This window comes from Akebia trifoliata, chromosome 5 (assembly GCF_017979445.1).
Source record: "Akebia trifoliata isolate Shusen 1 chromosome 5, ASM1797944v1, whole genome shotgun sequence".
In the NCBI taxonomy this organism is placed as follows: domain Eukaryota; kingdom Viridiplantae; phylum Streptophyta; class Magnoliopsida; order Ranunculales; family Lardizabalaceae; genus Akebia; species Akebia trifoliata.
Genome location: NC_141379.1, coordinates 31841753 through 31864077, shown reverse-complemented (window position 1 = coordinate 31864077; position 22325 = coordinate 31841753). Strand labels below are relative to the sequence as shown.

The window sequence follows — 22325 nt, the reverse complement described above, 5'->3', positions numbered from 1 at the left end:
TTGCCTGTCCAAATAAATATATGAATTACATTCAAAACCATATCCTTTTTCAATATCAATAGTAATATAAAAATTTAAAAAAATATTTATTTGTGTTATGTAACCGAAAATTGTGAATCGAAACTGTATGTCAAACACACTTTTGGCATTGCCAGCGCTATGAAACCTGTCCCTTGGCAAGGAAAGCACCTCCATGGTATCTCATTTAATCTGAGGTCCGGAACCACCAAAATTTACTCCTAGGTACTGATTCAATACATTTCTAAAAGCCTGCAAAACAAAGAAATCCAAAGCAGCACTTACATATCAATCTGTACAATGAGAAATTACAACAACAAAAAAATGTGTATTAAGTTCTTAGACTGTTTTGAATACTTAGGGTTATACCCAGCAGAGTTATTTCATTGTTATCTTTTTTGCAAAAAAAATTGGGAGCTTGGACCCAGAGCTCTGTTGGTTGACCAATTGCAATGCAACTTTGAGGTCATTGGTTCAAGTCAAACTTACCCATGTAAAATAATATACACCCGAGCTACAGCTATGGGTCGGAAAACTAGGAAGTTAATCATCTATCATCTATATAAGAAAGTTGAGGAAACCTTGTTCTCTAGGAATTTTTATTTTTAAGAAAGTATAAATCTCATTAACAAGAAAAAGAAGTGCAACAAAAGAAGGTTGAGGCGACCTACCTAAAGATAATAGAGTGAAAGAGAAGAAAAAAGTAACAAAATACAAGAAAAGCATAACCACCAAATAAGCATAGAAATATTTGGCTGAAGGCTGATTGTTCAACAAATGAGCATAGAATCACCTGGTGTGCAAATGACTCTTTGCCATTCAAAATTGCATCCATTGCAGCAAATTGATCATCAAATACACCGTAAAATTCTTGGTAGAACTCATTCCTGCAAGGATGATGAGCTCAATTCAAATTTATGAAATATATCTGATATTCACTAGAAAACCAAAAAATTGTAAGGTGGACTTCATATGTACCGGTCTTCTTTCATGGTATTTCGATCCATCTCTTCAAATTTTTGTGTAAGGACTTCTGCCCCCACAGGTGAAAGCATGTGCAGGATTAGAGCCTCCAATGTTCTTGGGAAGTTATGCTGAAAAGAGCACCAGAAAGCGAGACATCAATCAGTAGATCATATCCAAAATAAGGATGAAAAGGTACATTTCAAGTTAATGAGATTTTTAATGTGACCAAACAAGAGAAGAATCTCACTTTTCAAACAATAGTTTAATACACAAATAATTTTATTTGAATAGGTAAACATACAAGCAGTTTAAGTTAAGAATTTAATTAATGGAAAAGGATTTATGATTACTACATAAATAAAACCCTAAAAATAGGTGAAGGGAATTGAAGCTCAGAAATAATCTCAAAAGTTTGACTCCATGCATGGTGCCAAGGTTTTTCTTTTTCAACAGCTACTTGATTGGCCACTCTAATGAGCAGAAAACTAAATTTGGACTCTTTTAAGTATTGAAAATATTCACCATTCGATGGGGTTAAGGGGATAAAAGAGGAAAAATAAAAGTTTAAGAGGTACTATTAAGAGGGGGGAGAAGAGGAAAGACAATAAAGATTGAAAGTAATATTGGAAAAGGGTAGAAGAAGAAAGAGAATAAAGGTAGGGGTATTTTTGGAAAGATGAAGAAAGGAAAAGGTAAAAGTTAAAACACATCCTAGAGATACATTCTTTATGGGTATAAATCTCAAGACAAAGAGAGTGGGACCCACCATTGTATTTTGTTATATAGGGGAAAAGGGTAGAAGAAGAAGGTGAATAAAATTAGGGGTATTTTTGGAAAGATGAAGAGGAGAAAAGATAAATAGATAAAACATATCCTCGAGATACGTTCTTTATGGGTATAAATCTTGAGACATAGAGTGGGACCCACCGTTTTGTTTTATTATATAGATGTTCTCCTGCTAGTGATTGATTAAATTAACAATAAGAATATACAAAAGCACCCATTCATATTTCAACAACTATTCTCTATAAGAATGAAACCATCATCATTTTTTCTCACCACCATATGGGGTTGGCAACATGAATCATGTTGTTTCTCTATTGAATTCTATTTAAATCCTTTACATTCATTATTATCCACCTATCAATAACAATGAAACTAATGTAGCAAAAATGATCCCATCACAAACAACACACAAAACTGTACTACTTAAAATGTGATGGACTTCAAAAGAGAGTAAACCTACCACCATGGCCAGTAAAACCTTCTGAAGTTTAAGTGGTTCAAGGGTCCGAAAGATTTTGGCAACTGGATCATCTTCCAAGCGAAACATATTGGTTGTCACAACCCTTTTGCATTCACCTTTGACATCAACTGCTGAATCATTCATCAAAGTGGATTGCACTGGTTGGCTAGGACCAGCAACACTTACCCCATCATGAACTAAAGAAATAAGCCCATGAAGAGCTTGGAGGGTAAAGGGTTCCAGCTGGTGCAACATAATCTTGTGCTTTTCATTATTTCCTTTTGAATCCTCGCTGTTGGCATGGTGGCCTGGAAAAGAAAACACAAGATTCTGGACTCAAATCTCTTTAACAGATATACCCATTTTGAAGATAAAAGACTGCCCCTTTTTTTTGTTGCTTTACTGCCAATAAAAATTGTAAAAAGGTGCCGAGTTATCTTTACAAACAATATAACCCATTAGAAATTTAACATGGATATTTCAGCACCACCATGTATGCTGTGCACTTCAAGTATTAAAAAGTGTTCAACCGAAACAATAAGCATGTAACAGATCACTAACCTGCTTGACAAATAGCAATCTGCCCACTTGTAAGCTTTTCAGAATTCCAACTGCCAACTGCAGTCCCATGTAGCATTTGATTCTGTCCTATTTTCAAAAGAGCAAACGTAACTTATGGTGCTTAGATTTATATTACATCATCATATAAAAAATATAATAATCTATGTTTGATAGTTTCAATATAGATACACATCATGGAGAAAATCATACCTGGGCCCATCTAAAAGAGAAATTCAATATGCCCGACTCACTTCTGCCAGGCAGTTTGTGTCAGGTGCCTTATTGAGGAGATAAGGCTTAGATTATGATGATATCATATTTACTGTTATAAATTACTGGTGCCACCAAGTTTATCCAGAAGATTCCCAGTGGCCTTCAAAAATGACCTCAAATGCTTATTTCCAAGGTGTCCTAAATGCATCTTAACATGTGCCCTTGGGGCAAACATAACAAAACCCTTTAAAAAATGCAATTGAGTTTTTTTATATTTACATAAGTATAATTCTATAAATACCAAAATAAAAAGATTCCCAGTGGCCAAAAGAAGATTAATTTCACGAATCAAAATTAGAAATAAGCAGATATCAGAAAGAAAAAGTTCATTTTTCATATTTTAAAGATAAACATAATCCAATTTCAAATAATTCATTTATCTTCTCTACAAGTAGTATCAAGCGGTATTTTAGAGTAAAGAGTGGATCTACTGAGAGGATGTGTACCATTTCCATGTCTACCAATCTTTTATATAGATCAATCATTTGACGAGGAATTGAAACATGAAAAGTAAAAAAAAAAAAAAAAATAGTCAGTTCTCTAAATAAAATCTCACAAATTCTCAAGTCTTAAAACAGAGAAAGAAAACCATAATTGCTTAAAGGAAACATTTTGATGGAAAGATAAACAACCACAACCTTCTTAATGTTCTGCGTAGATAATATGAATCCATGTGTTCTGGCATGCTAGACATCACGCTGGATTGCCACCAAAAGTTAACAGCGATGGTCAAATCATCACTGTCCACTTGGTGGAACCTGTGGCAGACAGTAATATGAGCATTCCTTATATGAAATTCACAGCCTAAAGATAAGCTAGAATCAAAGGTATGGCTTTAATAAAGTAGCAATAATACAATATTACCAAGCCAGTAAGCAAAACGAGAAATTACAGGAAAATTCAACAAAAAATTGAAATGCGATATGCAAAAGAAGTTGAACTGCAAGGAAACTATTTTCTTACCAGCCTTCAGGGATGAAAAGTGCATCACCAGCATGAAGAATCACTTTTTGGGAGTATTCCATTGAGTGCTTTGCTCTTGAATGAATTGAAAAATCAGGGTTTTCTAAATCTACAGAACTACCATAATAAAAAGGGAAGAATCAAAATAAAGAATATGAACACAGCATTAATAATAGGAATTTTAAAAGTTATTCACAGAAGTTCAACAAACCAACAATAAAGATAAGTAAATGAGCTTTTACAATTTTCCAGATGGTTAAAGAAGTAGCATACCTGTGGTTTGAAGCCTCACCATATATAGGCATAGGGTATAACAGGGGACTCGCAGAAGGGGGCCATAAAACAACTGAGATGCACCAAATATTAATCAATAAAGACAATGTTCTTACATAAAGTTCAGCAAAATTCAGACTTGGAAGCCAAAAAAATAAGATACCAGACCTAACGTACTCAATGCAGAACCATTAGGCATGTATGCGTGAGTGCATGACCTCAATAATTTGTTGGCAAAAAATAACCTTAAACTACCATTCTGTTTTTGTAACAAGGAGTTTCCAAGAGCCCCCGACCATATATAATAATGACTAATGAGAACAGACAAGGAAATAGCTACATTTACCTATCTTAGGAGACAAATCAGTAAAGCTCATCCAAAATAGGTTCCTTTCGAATGGAAGCCTTATAGGGATTTCAATGGCCAAGGTCTAAATTCACTAGAAGGATAGAAGCATGGAACAATAGTGATATTAATAGTGCTCAACTTTTTGGCTTCATGAAAATTCCATCTTTGAGAAAAAGACCAGAAGGCTTTGCGTCAGAAAGGGTCTAAAAACCTCAATCAAGCACAGTAAGTAAGTACAAGCCCAAGTTTGAAATTCGGACAAGAATCACATAAAGTATGGCCAAATATGAATAGGCTTAACATCTATGAAAGTATTGCTAACTCTGTTTTTTTTTTCTTCTCTTTGATGCTGCTCCGATTTTTTTTATTTTCCTTACAATTGGGAAAGGATTTTAAGAAAGTCTAAAAGCTGTTAGTTAGTTTAAAAGTGCTTTTAAGTGGAGTTTTATGCTAGGGTAGCATGATTAACATTGTGGGCATTGACATTTAGATTGCACAGTAACTTTAGGAAATCTAGGAGCCATATGATTTTTGAAGGTCATTCATAATCTATTCTTTTAGCGAAAGCAATTCAAGCATTCCTAGTAATTGATCTATTTTCTTGCAAAACCAAGCCAAACTCTTGTTTCCACAAGAGACACACCAGATGAAAGAGTCCGGATTTATCTACTTATGCGCTGTTTATCAAGGAAAGAACAATGACAAGAAGCACTTAAGAATGATAAACCTTATAAACTTATACTTAAATGGAGAAACACAGATTATTAGTCTCAAAGAGAATAAGTAAAATACCGTGTTTGCATCCAGCAACTATGCACAAGAGGTTATGATGTGGATCATAGTGAGTACTAGATCTAGATCTAGCATTATTCATCCATAAATTGATAGATGCTAACGCCTTTGTCTCCAAAATTGTTGGCTGCATGAACCAAACAAAGGTAAAACAAAACAACAATTAAAAAAAGGCAACAATAATATTTGTAACAGCAACAGTTACTTGAGTGTTAGTTAATTCTCTTTGAAGACCAAAGTATAGAAACTTATCATGAATAATTCAACATATGTTTTAACCTTAAAAGTTTGGTGGATGGTTAAAATCTAAATGAAACATGACCAGAATGAAAGAATAATAAGAACTATGCAAACCATTTGAATGTCTTCTTTCAGAGATTCCAATTGAGACCTCTCTTTATTCTCCATATTTGAAATTGGGACCTGCATGAGAAATTTATTATCAAGTAATTGAATTTCATTCCCAAATTGTGGCATCAGCAAGTAGAAAGTCCTCAATAATGTGAATGATGTATCATAGCTATTGATGTTGAAATAACATAATAAGAGATCTCAGGAATATCTGAAAAAGGAATCCCAGATAACAAGTATGCAGAAGATTGTTGACAAGTGCCTAAATAGTGCAATGTGCACTTGTAAAAGATTTCAACTGACATCCACAAATCATTATCCATATTTTTCATTTTTTGAAGTAGTCATTGAAATGAGAAAAGTTTTCAAAGGTGTTTAATATCATCAGTTTGATCTAAACCTTACCTGATTACTGTAGAAGGTAACATAGATAGTTTATCACTTTTTTTTTCTTATTCACTAATCTAAAAATCCAAATGTGTCTTAAAGAGAACAACTAGCTCATACAAAAAGGGTGTGATGAGTTCCAGTACTAGACTCAAGACCTGGCCTAAGATCCAGTTAGGTGGATCTTAGGCGAGATTCATGAGTCATAATTTGATTTATAGAATCTGCATTGTCATATAAATGGTCTTTTGACAAAATTAGAAGCATTTAGAAATATTTCATTTTCTCTTGTATACTTTATATGGAATATATGTTGGATATTTGTGGAACCAGCGAGACATTTTCACACAACAGCCTCACACTCTAACATATACACAAGTGCCAAAAATCCTCTAACAAGATGGGATTATATTACACTTTGGTGATTGTGGGGGGAAATCCTGTAGAAGACTTTAACCTATGCCATTTGTCATACGTAACCTGAGGACTTCTGAAGAGAAATAAAAAGGTAAGAAAGACCATGGGCTGTTTACTAGTGGACTAGGCTCTTATTTGGAAGGAGTTTCAACTTCAGAGACATAAAGGCAGAACATTTTGTAACACCTGGGAGGAATTGATATATGGGCAGTAATTTGTCACACTAATCTATTTTTTCTTCTTGATGTGGTCTTGAGGGGAAACTTTTTCCTTTTTACTTTTTTTAGGTTTTATTTTAATAAAACCCATAGATTCATAAAAAATAAAATGTTTTGGACATCTCAACAGATAAAGAAATCACATGCATTGGAATTTTTTCACTTCAACAAATGAGTTTAGTCTTACATATTCGCATCTCGCAGGTACGTTAGACATACTTCTTTGATCCTTCACACTTTTTCTCATAGGTTTAAGAGTTAAGACAGGGTTTTGATCCCAGGCAATATCAAATCACAGGAAAAATTGCTAATATACACATAGCCTGATATTTTGTAACTCAACAGACATTAGGTGCATGGTTCAAAGTTTTGTTATGTTTCGGTTGAACATTCCATTTCGGCAGAGATCAAAACCAAAAATTGATCCCGAGATGTTGAATGTTTCAGATTGTCTCAAATATTTTGGTAGAGACAATCTCAGTTTTCCTCCTGACCAAAACATTGCCTCTAGACGAGATTTTAAACCTTGGTTAGATTACAGATATTGCTTTGACCACATTTGCACCTTAAGTTTCAACCTCATTGAAAGAACTGAGAGAAAATCTTCTATTTAAACATAAGTTATAACCTTGTAAGAACTGAGAGCAAATTTTTGAAGAATTAAAGCAGGATGAACAACCTAACTTAAAAGCACTTCCATATATCAACCTGCGCTAAATAAACTTGATGAGGAGAATCCAAAGAAGCCAAATCGGCTTCATTGATGGTGTGTCCTGTCTGTCCATGAACTTCTGACCGAAGACAAGCACCATGACCATCCTCTAAATGTTGAAGACGTTTTTTGCAAGAAGTGATGAAAGAAGAGAATGGTAAAGGAACCTACAACAGAAAAGAGCAAAATATAATAAATGAAGCTGAATAGGAAAGCAACAATCTTCCAAATTCTAACTCAAAGAGAAAATCCCTAATTCTAGTATATATGAGTGGTTACCATCTCGTGACTTCTAAGATCACCATAGAAGACCGGTGGGGATCTGGACAGCATAGCCTCCACAACAGAAGACCCTGCTTGTTCCTGAAATTTCCATGCAAGTGTCTAATAAATATAGAGGTAGATAATCAAAAAAGCATATATTAGTCCACCAATTGCAAATCTCATCATCAGTGTCGCAATTTCTAAAAGTGTTCTAAATCAGAGGATGATACAGAATTCACCTTGGGACCACTGGTGAACTTTCTTGCCATCTTTCTTGGAAGAGATAAAATCAGTTAAAATCAAGAAACTGAAACAAATGGCGCTCTCCAAGGAGGCATACAAAGGAACAATATATCTTCTTCACATGACAGCATGAAATTTATTGAAGTAACAAAATCATACAAAATGGTAAGATGGTTGTTTACTTGGAACGTCCAAAGCAAAGTTATGGGTCTGTTTATCTTAGCTTCAATGTAGAGGCTTTTATACAGCGTTCAATCTTTCAAAATTAAAGGAAAATATAATTTGAGAATTAAATAGGGAAGTTTACAAATAAATTCTAACTAAAAAATAAATTAAAATTCATTGAAAAATTAAACATAAAAATAAAATAACATGGAGCAAAGAAATAGAGGAAGGGAAGAAAGAAAATAATAGGAAGAAGGCGAGGAGAGAGGAATAAAAAAGAAAATATTTTTGTGTGGGTAAACTAGACTTGAACCCACTACCTCAAAGTTGTTTTGCAATGTGTCAAACCAACTGAGCTATGGGTCTAAGCCCGATAAAAAAGAAAATATGATTAATATAAGTTTTAAAAAGAGTCATAATATAACTGCACTGTAAAGATATGAATAAACACCACAAACCATTTTGTAATAAAATCACGCCATAAGTGAATGGGATTTTGTGATTGCAACATACATTCACTTCTGGTGTGATTTTAAAACAAAATCAATTTAGGGTTTATTAAAAAATAATGAGGCTTACACCTCGACCAAAAGGTGTAAGTCTCGATCGCACCCCACACTTACACGTAGGCCTTTTGGGTGCCTCTCGGTCTGAGAGGTATGCCTCAGCTACTTTTATGTTTCTTCCTATTGTCTTGGGGCATTTCTAATGAGCATTACCCCAAGGCGTGCCTCAAGGCCTAAGCCTCACGCGAATGCCTTCAAAAACACTTATGACACTCAGATATGGCCATGTACTTATTATTATTATTATTATTTTTTTTTATTTTTTTTTTTTTTTATGGGTAAGCTGGACTTGAAACCAAGACCTCAAAATTGTATTGCAATGTGTCAAACCAATTGAGCTATGGGTCTAAGCCCTATTTTTATTTTTCAATTTTTAGAAAAACACTTAAATTTGTAAAATATTACTTTCGAGATTGAGTCCTTGGGAATGAGAACATGGATCCCCTCTGTTATAGTAGCTTGAAGTTGGAGAAGAAGCCTAGCTTCCCCCCTCAATTCTACAAAGGTCTTTAAACAAGAAGTATGGGCTCCCAACCAATCCACCAAGAACATTGTAGTTAAGTAGAGCTTAAGTTTACCCTCCTTTAGGGTTTTGGATAGATATTCAGCTTACCCATCAACCTCAGCTAATAAAATTAGAATCTTAAGAACTGAAACCCCCTCACCCCCAACTCAAAAAAAAAATCAATGTTCGATCTCAGAAACAGAGAAGAGCGGAATTAAAGAAAACCTGTAAATATTCGAGACCTCCATTAGAAGGGTTCCAATTGGAGAAAGCTTTCCAGTCCTTGATGCATCCATGAAAAACCTTCTCAAAAAAAAAAAATAGCGTTAGATACAGTAGAGAGAGGGACGAAATAAATAAATTTGAGATTTTTTTATTTGTTTTAATTACCGAAGGAACATTTTTGGATTCAATCTGAGCTGCAAAATCTACAGGAGAAGGAAGTTTGTCGAATTCGAGGACTCGCAGAGTTTCATTCATTTTTCGTGTTTGCGAGAAAGGCCTCCCGAGTCTCAAGTCTCAATTGTATGAGAGATTCTATTCCCACACCACCTTCTGACGAGAGATTCTATTGCCACCAATAGTGCTCTTAGTAACAGTTGGTGTGGCAATAGAAGCTCTCCAACCCAATAATGAAAAATGACCCGAATATAAAGGGCTAAAAAAATTAACGAAACCAAGGAGAGATTTCTGTCTAAATAATTCCTATTAATCAGGTGATATCTTAATCATTATTTTAAAACTCATTTTGACATCTCCACGTCTCGAATGAGATTTTAAAGTAGAAGTTGGAATATGTAACAAACATACCCTTCATTTTTTACTCATCAAACTATTACCAATTGAGGTGCGTACAGAGAAAATGGAGGGCAACAAGCATGGGTCAATAGAATAGAGAGAAAATAAAACTCTTTCTTTAATAAGCTAATAAGGAAAATTCCGTATCCGCACCTCCACGGGTATCTAAAAATATGATCGAATACCACATGGTTGTAGAACAAAAACAAACAGGCAAAAAATAAAAAATAAATAAAGGAAAGAAAAATCACTATTGTTTCGAATTCAAAATTTTGGAGTTCAATGATTGATTACGTAAATAATTTTTTTTTTTTTTTTTGAAAAACCTAATCTAATCAATGATCTCTAGACTTTAGAGGGCTAAGGCATTACTTGGCCAACATGTGCATGTCGGCCAAGACCTTTCAAGTGAGGGAGCCTACTCTTCAAAATATTGAACGAGTCATCTTGGATCTCAAGTGAGTAAATGTGAAGGATGATTGACGTCGGCCATCTCGTCCATTTACTAGCCTCGACACTTGGATTACTTGCTCGAGTCACCTCTCGGTGTCGAATAAGATGTTAAAGACATAAAGTTCACACCATGGAAGCATGATTTACAGTTAAAATTTCAAGCCTCTCAAGTTTAATGCACAATTTATAACAAATTTAATTGTAATGTTGTTTCAAGAGATTTAATTATATATAACGTTGTTTTCTTTTAAATCAATGCTTCTTTGGGTTATAATTTTCTCGCTTCTGAAACATTTTTATTAGATAAAAAGAATAAAACAGCAAACATCACTAGATTAAGCAAAAAAAATATTAAAACAAGAGCTCAAATGGAGAAAGGAAAGAGTCTCATATCTTCTAAATTTTATATAACATTTGTAGCCTTTCTCTTTAGCTTTCATCACAATATATATGCTCTTACTATTTTCGTAAAAGACGTGGAATGCATTCAAGAAAACGTGCTTGACCAAGGCGACACTATTTTTGGAAGTTTTGTCGTAGATCATAAGGTCGGATCCTGGACATCTAAACAAAATAGAATCGATTTTACAGTAAGCGTCTGAATCTCCATTATCTTTATTTTTTTAATGCATAATTTCTAGGGTCTATTGTGCTGGAGTTTCTATTGTCAAGATGATGTTTTCTAAAAAAATCAATTTTTGGAACAAAAATGTTCTTAGAAAATTGGATCACCCTAGAAAATGTATGCCAGTTTTTTTATCTCACATGGGGAAATTTTCAATCGTTCATTTTTTTTTTTTTTTGGGGGGGTGTGATTGATCGTAGTAATCATGTTCAAATTCAGCAATTATTTGACATGGGCTAAGTTCGGTCAATTTGGACAAATTTGAAATTTTTCCATTAGGGGAAAAAAACTGAAAAGAGAATCGAAGATTATACAAATGGGTTTCTTCCCAAAACCCATCATCTTCAACCTCCCTAAAAATTGTATCTTCTTCTTGAGATTCGAAGGTCGAAGAAAATAAAATTTTGAGGTTCAACGATAAAATTGCGATCACAATTATGATTAAAAGAAAAAGAAAAAATTGATCTCTTAGGGATATTTATTGAAAACACGTCATTTTTGAGGTTTCTAACTTGCTTCAAAATGACTTATTGCAACTATTTTGACTTTCTCTTGGGTTTCATGCAGGTGTATTCTCGAGAAGGTAACGTAATATACTCTTTAAAGGAAACATATGGAAGAAAGTTCGAATTAAAGGCTCCAAAAGCCGGAATATACAAATTTTGTTTCCATAGTCCCCGTTCAACAATGGAGATCGTATCTTTTCACATACATGTTGGCCATATCCCCAAAGAAATCGATGGCCTTGCAAAAGATGGTTAGCTCAATTCTATATCTATATCATGGTATCAAGTTCGACTTACAAATGCTTCTTCAAAAATTTCAACCAACCTTTAGGTGTCCTTCAAACTAGTGTTACAAAACAAATTTATGGGACTTGGAATTATAAGAGGTCACACCTTACAAGTTCTTTGAGCACTTTTTTTATAAATTTTTTGCGAGTGTTTGTTGCAGAACATGCGGACCATATTACTGCTAGGATTTTTTATTTGAGTGAGGCATTGGAGAATGTTACTGCGGAGCAAAAATACCTCAAAGCTTGTGATGTTCGACATCTTCATAGTAAGTCATTCTCTCTTTTTTCCTTGAAGTTAATATGTAGATGAAATGCAATTGAAATCGATTTCAAAGACCCTTACATGATAGCTTGTGATGCACAAATCGATCACTTAAATGGAACATATGGTTATCTATAGATCCTAAACCCACAATTCCCCGAAAATGGAATTTATTTAAAATAGAAAAGTTTGATTTAAAAAAGGTATTTTGACCACAAAATAACCTCTTTTTCACAATCGTAAACCAACCAAAGGGACCATCATTAGTTACCACGAATCAAGCATCCTATTATAATAGAGACCTTAAACCTCTAATTGCTCGTAAATGAAGTTCACTTAAAATATAAAATGTTGATTGAGAGAACTTATCTTGACACACGAAACAACCTCTCTTCACAATCATAAACCAACCAAATGGACTATATATAATTAGTAACCCCGTCGTAGCATTTGTTGACATAAATCAAACATTATATTATAATAGTCATTCTGTTATGTGAAGTCATGCCCTTTGGAAACTAAGGTATGCATTTAGCCTTTCGACATACCCCACCACCCTTAACTCCATTTTTGTCTCCATTTACGATAAATTCTCTCTTAAATAATTTCATGTTTAGAATTTTGTTTGTTAATTGTTGCAGCAACGGAGAGCACCCGAAAGCGTGTAATCTTTTGCACAATTGCAGAGTACTTGGCTATTGTTTGTGCAAGTGGACTTCAAGTGACATACGTCCGCCGCCTGTTCAGGAAATCAGTTGCATACAATGCCATTTGAGTTCAAAATTCCCCATTGATGTTGTAGTTTCTTTCTATTTATGATTGAATTAGCCTATATAGATCTTTTAGATGAGTTAGATAAATATTATTTGTTATATTTAAAAACAAACCTCTAATTAATTAGTTCTGGTTAAACATGGTTTATTTGAGTATTATATTATAATAAGGTTTATTGTGATAATCTTCTCTAAAAATAAGGAATTTAGGATGAAAAATGAGATAGAATATAGTTAGATTAGAGCAACTCTAAAAGACTCTTTAAATCTGACATCCTCTTTATTTTAAAGAGTCAAGTCACAAAATTTTGGTCCAAATCGAGACAAATGCTTACTACATGTAGTGAGGGGTTTTGACTCGTTATTATTAAAAATATAATATAAAAACTTAAAAAATATATATATATATATATATATATATATATATATATGTTTTTTTTTTTCCCTTACTAATTTAGTATGATTTCAAATTTTTCTAAGGGTCGTTGGACCCACATCGATTATCACATTGACACGACCACATCATCTTTCTATATTTTATGAAAAAATTCATATTCACAAAAATATATTTAAAGTCTTTTAATTTTTTAGCTTGATTCAAGATCTTAAAATGGAAGGTTACCAAGTTGCTAAAACTTAAAATTATAAATCAACGGTGAAAAATAATTTCTTTTTTCAAAATTCTTAGAATTTCGTTCTTTAAAAGTCAGTGGCATCGAATCATGTTTTTTTATTCCAAAATGTGAGGTCACAACTCTTATTAAGTTTTAAGTCGATTTTCAACAAATAAAAGATTTGTTGAGCCTGGTGGAGCACCCAACAAATTTTGAACTAGCTAAACTAACATTTGTCAGATTTTTACAAAATATGTTTTTCATTATAAAGAGCATTGTTGGAGATGCTCTTAGATTAGATTATGTTTATTTAGATATTTAGATAAAGTTAAATAATGTTATTTATTTTCCATATAAACTATTGTTAGGACGGGCTCTGATTCCATGTAAAAAGCCATGGGCCTAACTCACCCTCACAAAACCGGCTTGAAGGTGATGATTGCCCCAGGTTTATAGATGGTCCAAATTCATGATACCCAAGTGATGTGGGACTATAGCCAACAAATCAACCCTATTAATTACTTTCTTCTTCATTTCTCGAGCCATCCAAGTTTGACTGGTTCAAGTCAGAATGGGATTAAGGGAGTCTGAGCCTCCTAACCATATAAAATCAGACCCTACTACTTAGCTGATCCATGCCTTTTATTTATTATTATTATTTTAAATTTGATCGAGTCTGATGGTTTGGACCCAATTGGATTTTATATTTATGGTATCCATTACCCTAGTTTGAAACATAAATAATTATTTTTGAAATCTAAATCAATTATCAATCAATTTATGGATGGTTGATTTAGGATATACCCATCCATGTTTTGGTGAATATTTGATATCCTCGTGTGTTCAAACTGATGATATACCATTTGACCCTGGTATGCTTTAAAAGATCGAAAGAAAATTATCTAAATGCCCCCATCTTCAACCTCGCGCCACTAACTTGATTTTCTCCCAAAAATTTGGCATCTTAAAGCTCTTCAACCTCTTGAATCAATTATTTCTAAGGTATTCAACCTCTTCTTAAGGGCGGGATTCAAACCAAGACACTCACTTCCTAATTTGAACTTAGACCTTGAATATAGTGCATTTTTAGGTCATTTTTTGTTATTCTTCTATAATAGACTAAGGTCATTTTGACACCTAATTATTTAAAATATCATAATTTCTGATTGATAATTTGATTAAATTTCAATAAAAGTAATATTGTTTCCTCGTGTAACAATAAATCTGACACCAAGACCCTAATCTTTTCATCGATTAGTACTTTGGATGATATCAACTTGTTGTCTTTCATGCATCTTTTATCCAATAACCCTTCCACTCGGTACCTTTGGATCGCTTAAACCAACCTTCGCACTTACTCACAAATGTGTCAATCCCATAATCAAGTTGAAAAGTGCTAAACTTACTTCCTACAACACTGAGGTGCGCACAAAACTGAGGGTGTTAATTGACCTCGTTGATCTGCTAGCCCGACATGACAAGACAAGGGTTAGGGCCTTCATATTGAACCCACAAAGGTAGGGCCGGCGTAATAATTTTCAACTCATTAAATTCAGGTTGGGCTAAGGCCTTATAATGCCCAACCCATCCCGTCAGGCTTAATATTTCTTATAGAAATATTTATAATATATTTAATTAAAAAAATATTTTTCTAATAAAAATAAAATATATTGTTTAATCACAATTTAACTATCGTCTATAACCTTTATAGGTTGATAAGACATTAATTTCAACTTTGATTGCATCGTCTTCAACATATACACACACAAAATATTTGAAAAATACATTTTTCTCATTAAAAATAATGAATTTTAATCATTTTATTTGGTCTAAACCTAGCTCGTGTCTATTAGAACCAGACTAGGGCTTAGTCGACTTGGGCCCAATACTAATATAGGGGGCTAGTCTAGGTAGACCCACCTCTTTAAGGCCGGGTTAGGACTCCACCAAGCCCTGCCCAAACCTCCCCATTCTGCACAAAACCATAAATGCTTTTCATTGAGATACGAGAGAATATCTATTGTTTCGTGCACCATTACTGGTGTAGTATTGTAAAAAGTCAATGTAAAACGATTCCAACGAGTTCCCTTCTATCTTTACAATCAATGCATGGTCTTTGAGTCTTAAGAAATCTTTGCACAACTCCGTTACTCAGTCGAAAGAGTACACGATTAGGCTTATCCTACAAGTTTTGCTATACAATTAGAATTCTATCTCTTTAAAAGTAGTATTTCTTCGACTTCTTCTCCAAAGATGACATGGGTAACCTAAGAATATCTCATTAATAAACTCTCAAAAAATTGATTAATTATGAAAGATGGCCCACCACATCATGTGGTACATTTTTAACAAATAAACTAAATTCCAACTCTACTCATTTCTCGGCCAATTACTGAAATCTCAAAACCGCGTGAACCCTAGAAACCTATAAAATTAATTAATATATAATATTTGAGATCATACTTTTATATGGTCAGGCGTATTAAAATCTAGAAGAAAGGCATTTTAAATTTTAATTACTACCTGGCAGTATCATTGCCCAAGGATATAAGATTTATAAAGAAAAAGATCGTAATTAGCTGCATTGAAGTGTTCAAAAGTCAGCAAGATCGCCTTTAGTCCACATCTCCCGCGCTCTTTCACATTTGAACGATCCAACGGTGGGGACCGCTCCTCATGCTTTCCAGGAGATTGGTCACATGGGATTTGTGGGTCCCACTGTTACGCTCTCTTTAACCCTTTTCAACCTTACAAAACAAATCTAGTGGCACTGAGATATACTTTTTATTTCCTATATTAGTTTGATGGTTATTATGTAAATATGAAGCCAAACATGTCTAATTTTAATAACGAAATTAGAGGAGAAACTATGGTGGGGTCCACAACATTTCCACTTACGATAAATACATGTAAGGGCTTAACATGTATTATAATTACGAATATATCCTTAGTTCTTTAAACCAATCCAAAAAAGCAGGGAAAAAAATGGGTCGGATTTTATTCGAAATGTAAGTGATAGAAATCTGGACTTAGCGGGGCTTGGACCCTTGGAGTAGATGCAGATAAAATAATGGGTAGATATCCTTGATCCGGGTCGGATATGGGTCCATCTCTATATCTGATCATATATTACTTTCAAAATTATATTTTTTATGTTAAAAAATAAAAAAATAAAAAATTTCTACCACTTTAATATAACATGGATTCTTATAAAATAAATAAAGAACTATGATGGTGGAATAGAATTTTATAGCAATTGGAAAAGAAATATAACAAAAAAATTTTGATCCAAATTGACTCGAATCTAGATTAAGTGAAAGTAAAAGGGTTTGAATATGATATCTGAGTTAGATTGGATATGAATTCAGATTCAGATAAAAAATTTGGATTTGAATATAGACACATTCAGATCCAGCCCGAACCCTACCAATTTGACCATACAAAAAACAGTGTAATTGGTGATTTCGAGTAGTTGGATTTGCAAATTTTTATAATAGGCCAGGCTAGTAGTTCACATTGATTAGAGTCGTCAAATCCTTGTCATTGATTATTAATCATGAAAATGTCATTTCCAATTGTAGCATTAATTCATATATAAAGTGTGGGGGCATTTAATGTGTCTCGACATCTTATATTTGGACCATTTCCTATTTTTATTTCCAAGTCCAAGATAGTAGTCTAAGAAGGTAGAGACGATCCATTAATGTTGATTTTTTTTTATTTTTTTATTTTACTATATTTCTTAATGGGACCAAACCATCATTTGTGGATTTGACAATCGTACTTTAGTTTATGTGTGAATATCGCACAAATAAATTATTTTAATTGCACCTCTTGGTACTAATAACTCGAGTGCCGATTGCTGCTAGAACCTTTTAAATGCTCGATTTGAAAATACTCTAATAAATGAAAACTCACAATATTTTAAGATGTGTTTAGATGCTTAGTTAGATGTCTTCCAAATGTACCTTTTGACCTCTGGTAGTGGGGCCATGCCTGTTGGGCAAGAGCGACATAATGGTTTCAATTGTTGTAGGTATTACCCCACCTAACCTAATCCACTAGGTTAAAAATAATTTTTGCATTTAATTTGTGTATGAAAATCCTCGGACTTTGATTTACCAATAACACATGTTGTGGTTTGTGAAACATGATAGTATCGATCGATAAAGAGATACTGTAAATCAAGTCACACGTTTGGTGAAAGATTGTAATCTTTACTATGAGTTTTTTTTTCATAGTGGAGTCGGTGTGATCCATGGACACACTTCAATTTTAAGGGAACCATGTAAAACTTTTGCCTTTCTTTGTGTGATTACATCTTATCTTGTATTTATTTTTCAATTCATTTTCTTGTTTCGATTCCACTTGTTTTCTTAATAACACATACATTGAAAAATTATCATTTCTCATCAAAGATAGAATCATGAAATTTCTACAATTTCAACTTCCAGTGCTTACAAATAAAAGTGCACTCTTGTACATACTAACATAGGGTTGAATGGTGAACTTAAAATCACATTTTGATCCCAAATAGGTGAGGTAAAATGTCAATGATGACCATGATCTAAAGCTAATATGGGATCAGTTAACAATGACTTATATTAGGCACACACACCACCAAATCTTATAGTTTTAGAGGAATTCCCCCCGCCCCTCTTCCCCGCCGTACAGAAAAAAAAATGTTTGTTTACTAAAGTTACTGAATCAATCGTGTGTTTTCTAATATTTCACGAAAAATGTTTGTCTACAAAATACTCTCCGATTTCGATAACCACCTTAGATTTTATTTCCCTTACCTTCTATTTTACTCCATCCATAAGAAAAGTCCATGTAGTTGATTGAATTAATCTACCATACGACCTTAGTTGAATTGTCTTTGTTAAAAATTGAGTAACTCTTTTGCTTTAACCTTAGGTTTTGGGTCAAATCTTGAATGGGTTCGCTTCATGCAACATTGCTTCCAGTAGGCGTTTTGACCCTTTTTTTTTAAAGATAATTTAAGATGACTTATGGGGACTGTAGTTTAAAATTCAAAATCATGATTAAGGGAGTCTTTCTATTGGGCACTTGCAAAGACAAGTGGGGTACATAATTATTTGACGCGGCCCACCCTTTAATGGGTCTTTTGTCCACGTAACATATTCATGCCTTCTCGTTGAATAGTTGTACGGTTCATCACCATTGGAGACTTAATTTGAAATTTGAGGTTTCATATTGAAGGAACGATGGTCCTTCGTTAGTTTCAATCCAAAAGTCTTGTATTTTTAAAAGGTTAATGATTTTCTTCCTAATATTCGATTGATGTGGCGAGGACACGGAACTATTGATCTTTTTTCCTTGTGTATCTCAAAGTAAAAGATCTATGATTTTGTGTGCTTTCCATGTTAGCCGTCTATAGACCGATTGAAACATTTTGAGTAAAAAAACCACGACTCTTTTTCTAAATTTCCATATGTTCATATCCACTTTAATTAGTTGTGATGTCAATGGTTGAACAAGGGCTGGGTTTTTGATAAATTTTGATAGTCATGACCTTAGTTGGCTGGTAATTCAATTTAATTTTTTAGTGTCCCCATCGACACCCTAGCACTGTTTCATCCGATGCCCTGTTTTCTCATCGTCAAATAAGGTCTATTTTTGTCCAAGTGAAGGCATTACACCGTACATGTGTATGGGCATAGTAATTATCTTATAGAACTTAGTTTTTTTTTTTTTTTTTTTTTAATAGAGGGAATCAACAAATAAATGGACTTTTTTATTTGAGGAAATTGATTAATAAAATAATAAATAGTTCGAATACTTGATTACCCACATGGTCTAAAAGTCATGCTTTTTTTTTCCCAATTAATTCAAGTGTATCCATATTTGCTTCCATTATCTCAATCCACGTCTCTTTTGAACTATAAGATGAAAAATATGATCATCAAAATATATGATTTAAAACAATCTAAAGGTGCTACATTCTAGATATCTCCAATCTATAATTTTACCTAATAGAACTCATCAATGAATTCCAGCTATTTACTCAGAGATCTACAACGGAACCTTAATGGATGATTTGATTATGCATTCACCTCACGTACCCAATTCAATAGAATTTAGCAAGTTAATCGATACGAACTTTCATCAGAGCTTCCTTCAACAATTTGTATGATTATAGGGAATTCATTTTAATGGGAATATGTATTCATTGGAAAAATGATTATTAGAAAATAAAATATCTTTCATTTAATTTTTTGTTTTGGGGTTAGGGTAATAGTATTTTTTTTCTTCCATTAATTTCTCAGGGGCCACCTGCAAGAGCGCACCCTTATTTATTTGGTGTGCGTGTGCGGAAATTGCACGTGCCCCAGGATCAATCCTCAGACAAGACTATGGTCTATGGATTAGGCAAAGTCCAAATACAAGCTCGTTCCACTATTTACAAGGATATCTGATTATCAAAAAAAAAAAAAAAAAAAAATAGAGATGGAAAATCACAGCGGTTGGATGTGAAATCATCTTCCCTCATAAATTGAAGTCCGGGAAAAATGCTTAGTTTTACATAGAAAATTTGTATTTTTAAGAAAAATTCATTTTCCACCCATTTTTATGGGCAATCATATTCATTACGAGACCCAAACATAGATTGGTTGGCCCAATTAAATAAAGGGTCAACATTGGATCATAGATTGGAGTCAGTGGGATCATGCTTAAAGTTAGGAAGATGAGCACTTTGAAAACGTAGTCCATATTTTCAACATTTTGTGTTTGTCATTAATGTTGAATCTAGGGTTACATCAGTAATTAAGGCATTTGGAAAATCTTTTAAAACTCAAAAGTCCTCACACAACTTTTTTTTAAAAATTCAATCTCACAGACTGAGAGACGAGATAGAAAGAGGCCAACACGTCTGGTTCTTTGATCACATCACGCCACGTGGCGGATCGTAAAGACGTGGATCACATGCTGACGTGGAATACGAATTTAGAGAGAGAGAGAAAGAGATATAGAGCGCGAAACAAGGCCCGGAGAGGCCGTCCGAAGACAGGCACAGAGGCTCTTCACTTCTTCGCCTTTCTTTCTCAACCGAAATCCGCGTTTTATCAGCAAAACCAATTTTAGGGCAAAAGTAAGAAAAAAAAGCCAAAAAAAGAAAAAAAAAAAAAGAAGCTGAGAGAGAGAAAAAAAAAAGAGAGAGAAGCAGAGCAGCAAACATAGATCACACGCAGAGAACAAGATTAGATCTTTGCTGCTCTCGATCCCTGATCGATCAGTTTTTTAATCGATCGATCTGTTCATCTACAAGTCAGATCTAATTTTTTTAGATTTTTTTAAAAATATTTTTCTTGGAGAAATCGAGGTCTGATAGAGATTTGAATTTGTTCCAGTCTAGATCGCTCTGGAAGCTCCGATCTAGGGTTTTGGATGGAACGCTGGAGGAGGAGAAACTTCGGATGACAATTTCGTATGTTTCAATCTTCTCGGCAAAAAGATGAAATGGGTTACATTGCTCTCGAACATCAAAGAGAAGGTCGGGTTATCTCAATCTCCTAGTTCATTACCATCTCCTACTTCTGTTGGAGAATCTTCATCGTCTTCGGCACGACCTGACTTTCAATCGTCTCCCACAAGGTTCGGTTTAATTTTAATGAATCAAAAACACAAATTTTCAAGTTGTTTTTATTGTTTTGATGACGATTACGAAGTAAGGATATGTTTTTTAGAATTTATAATTTAGTATAATTAATGGATAGATAATTCGAGATGGGTTGACGCTTCCGATCTTTTGGACTTATGAATTTTACTGGTTTGAATTACGTATGTTTCTCGAGAAAAAGTCTAAATCAGAATTGATTACTTTTGGAATTTAGTTTGTGGATTTTATCTTAAAGATGTCATTTTGGAGCAATAAAGGCCCATTCTTGAGCTCGGTTGTCGTTGATGATGTAGGTTCTCTGGTATTATAGAGGTCTCAAAATACTCGACGGTGTTATTCACTTATAACTCTGGACACAGTAGCGGGCTCATGACATAGGAATGATAGGTAGAAAATAAAAAATCAAAGGTGCCAGCTTGCTGGTTTCATTTCATATATAAACCTCATATGAGATGTTGAGGCTCAAATTTTACAAGACCTGCTAGCTTAGCTTTATCACTTTACGTGCTAACCGTAAAGATAATTGAAGACATGTATAATTGTAGATAGGGGTTTCAAGAAAATCCTTGTGGTTCATGTTATTTGTGTATGGTTATCGGGGTACCTTTAATTTAGGATTTTGGGATTGTAGATATATTGCTGAGTACATTGGTCATGTCTTCTAGGATCCATGGTGTTGGTTTTGAATTACAATGGAATATAGGAATAATGGATAATTATAATCAGGATCCATGTTTCCTTAAAACGAGTTTAACTTTATCACCAATATTGGCTTCATGGAGACGCCTTTCAGCAGATATACATTTTTTAGATAGCCAACGGAAATTGAAAACAAGAAACCAATCTTTACATAATTTTTTTTTATGGATACCAATCTTTACATAATTACGCAAACAAAATGAGAAATCCTATCGGCAGCAACCTATCTATATCTCTCTACACCTTCTCTTCCGTAAAAGGGTTTTCCTTTGTTTCTTCTATATCTCTCTCTCAATTCTCCTATTGCACTCGTTGACCTTTGTTAGCAATTTCTGGTTCATACGCCAATTGGCAGGTTTTTAAAAAGAAAACAGTATGACATGCTCATATATTA

General features: G+C 33.7%; 3 protein-coding genes across 5 annotated transcripts in view; 2 read left to right on the top strand and 1 right to left on the bottom strand.

Annotated features, from left to right (window-relative positions):
* Window positions 1–9814, bottom strand: LOC147402234 (2-oxoglutarate (2OG) and Fe(II)-dependent oxygenase superfamily protein). Of its 2 annotated transcripts, none has more exons than XM_086443813.1 (15): window positions 9660–9814; window positions 9495–9572; window positions 7806–7889; window positions 7523–7693; window positions 5796–5864; window positions 5442–5568; window positions 4301–4373; window positions 4028–4144; window positions 3703–3822; window positions 3511–3529; window positions 2792–2873; window positions 2231–2538; window positions 997–1112; window positions 812–905; window positions 1–270 (listed from the first exon to the last, which is right to left on the bottom strand). In XM_086443813.1, the coding sequence occupies exons 1-15, from the start codon at window positions 9747–9749 to the stop codon at window positions 202–204; spliced, it is 1617 nt and encodes a 538-aa protein (XP_086299939.1). In that variant the 5' UTR covers window positions 9750–9814; the 3' UTR covers window positions 1–201. The 2 variants fall into 2 exon arrangements, with proteins under 2 accessions (XP_086299939.1, XP_086299940.1); XM_086443814.1 differs by having other exon boundaries at window positions 9512–9572; window positions 9660–9802.
* Window positions 9815–10888: 1074 nt separating this feature from the next.
* Window positions 10889–12978, top strand: LOC147402233 (transmembrane emp24 domain-containing protein p24beta3-like). Its single transcript, XM_086444485.1, has 4 exons — window positions 10889–11110; window positions 11713–11902; window positions 12100–12207; window positions 12845–12978. Exons 1-4 carry the CDS (start codon window positions 10889–10891, stop codon window positions 12976–12978), a joined length of 654 nt encoding a protein of 217 aa, XP_086300611.1.
* Window positions 12979–20568: 7590 nt separating this feature from the next.
* The window catches only part of LOC147402232 (protein SPIRRIG-like), a 28974-nt gene continuing 27217 nt past the window's right edge, over window positions 20569–22325 (top strand). The window contains exons 1-2 of one of the 2 annotated variants that reach the window (XM_086443811.1): window positions 20569–20704; window positions 20964–21207. In XM_086443811.1, coding sequence (XP_086299937.1) covers window positions 21068–21207 — 140 coding nt within the window. In that variant the 5' untranslated portion in view covers window positions 20569–20704; window positions 20964–21067. Of the gene's footprint in view, window positions 20881–20963; window positions 21208–22325 lie in introns of both variants that reach the window. The other variant, XM_086443810.1, reaches the window with a different exon arrangement.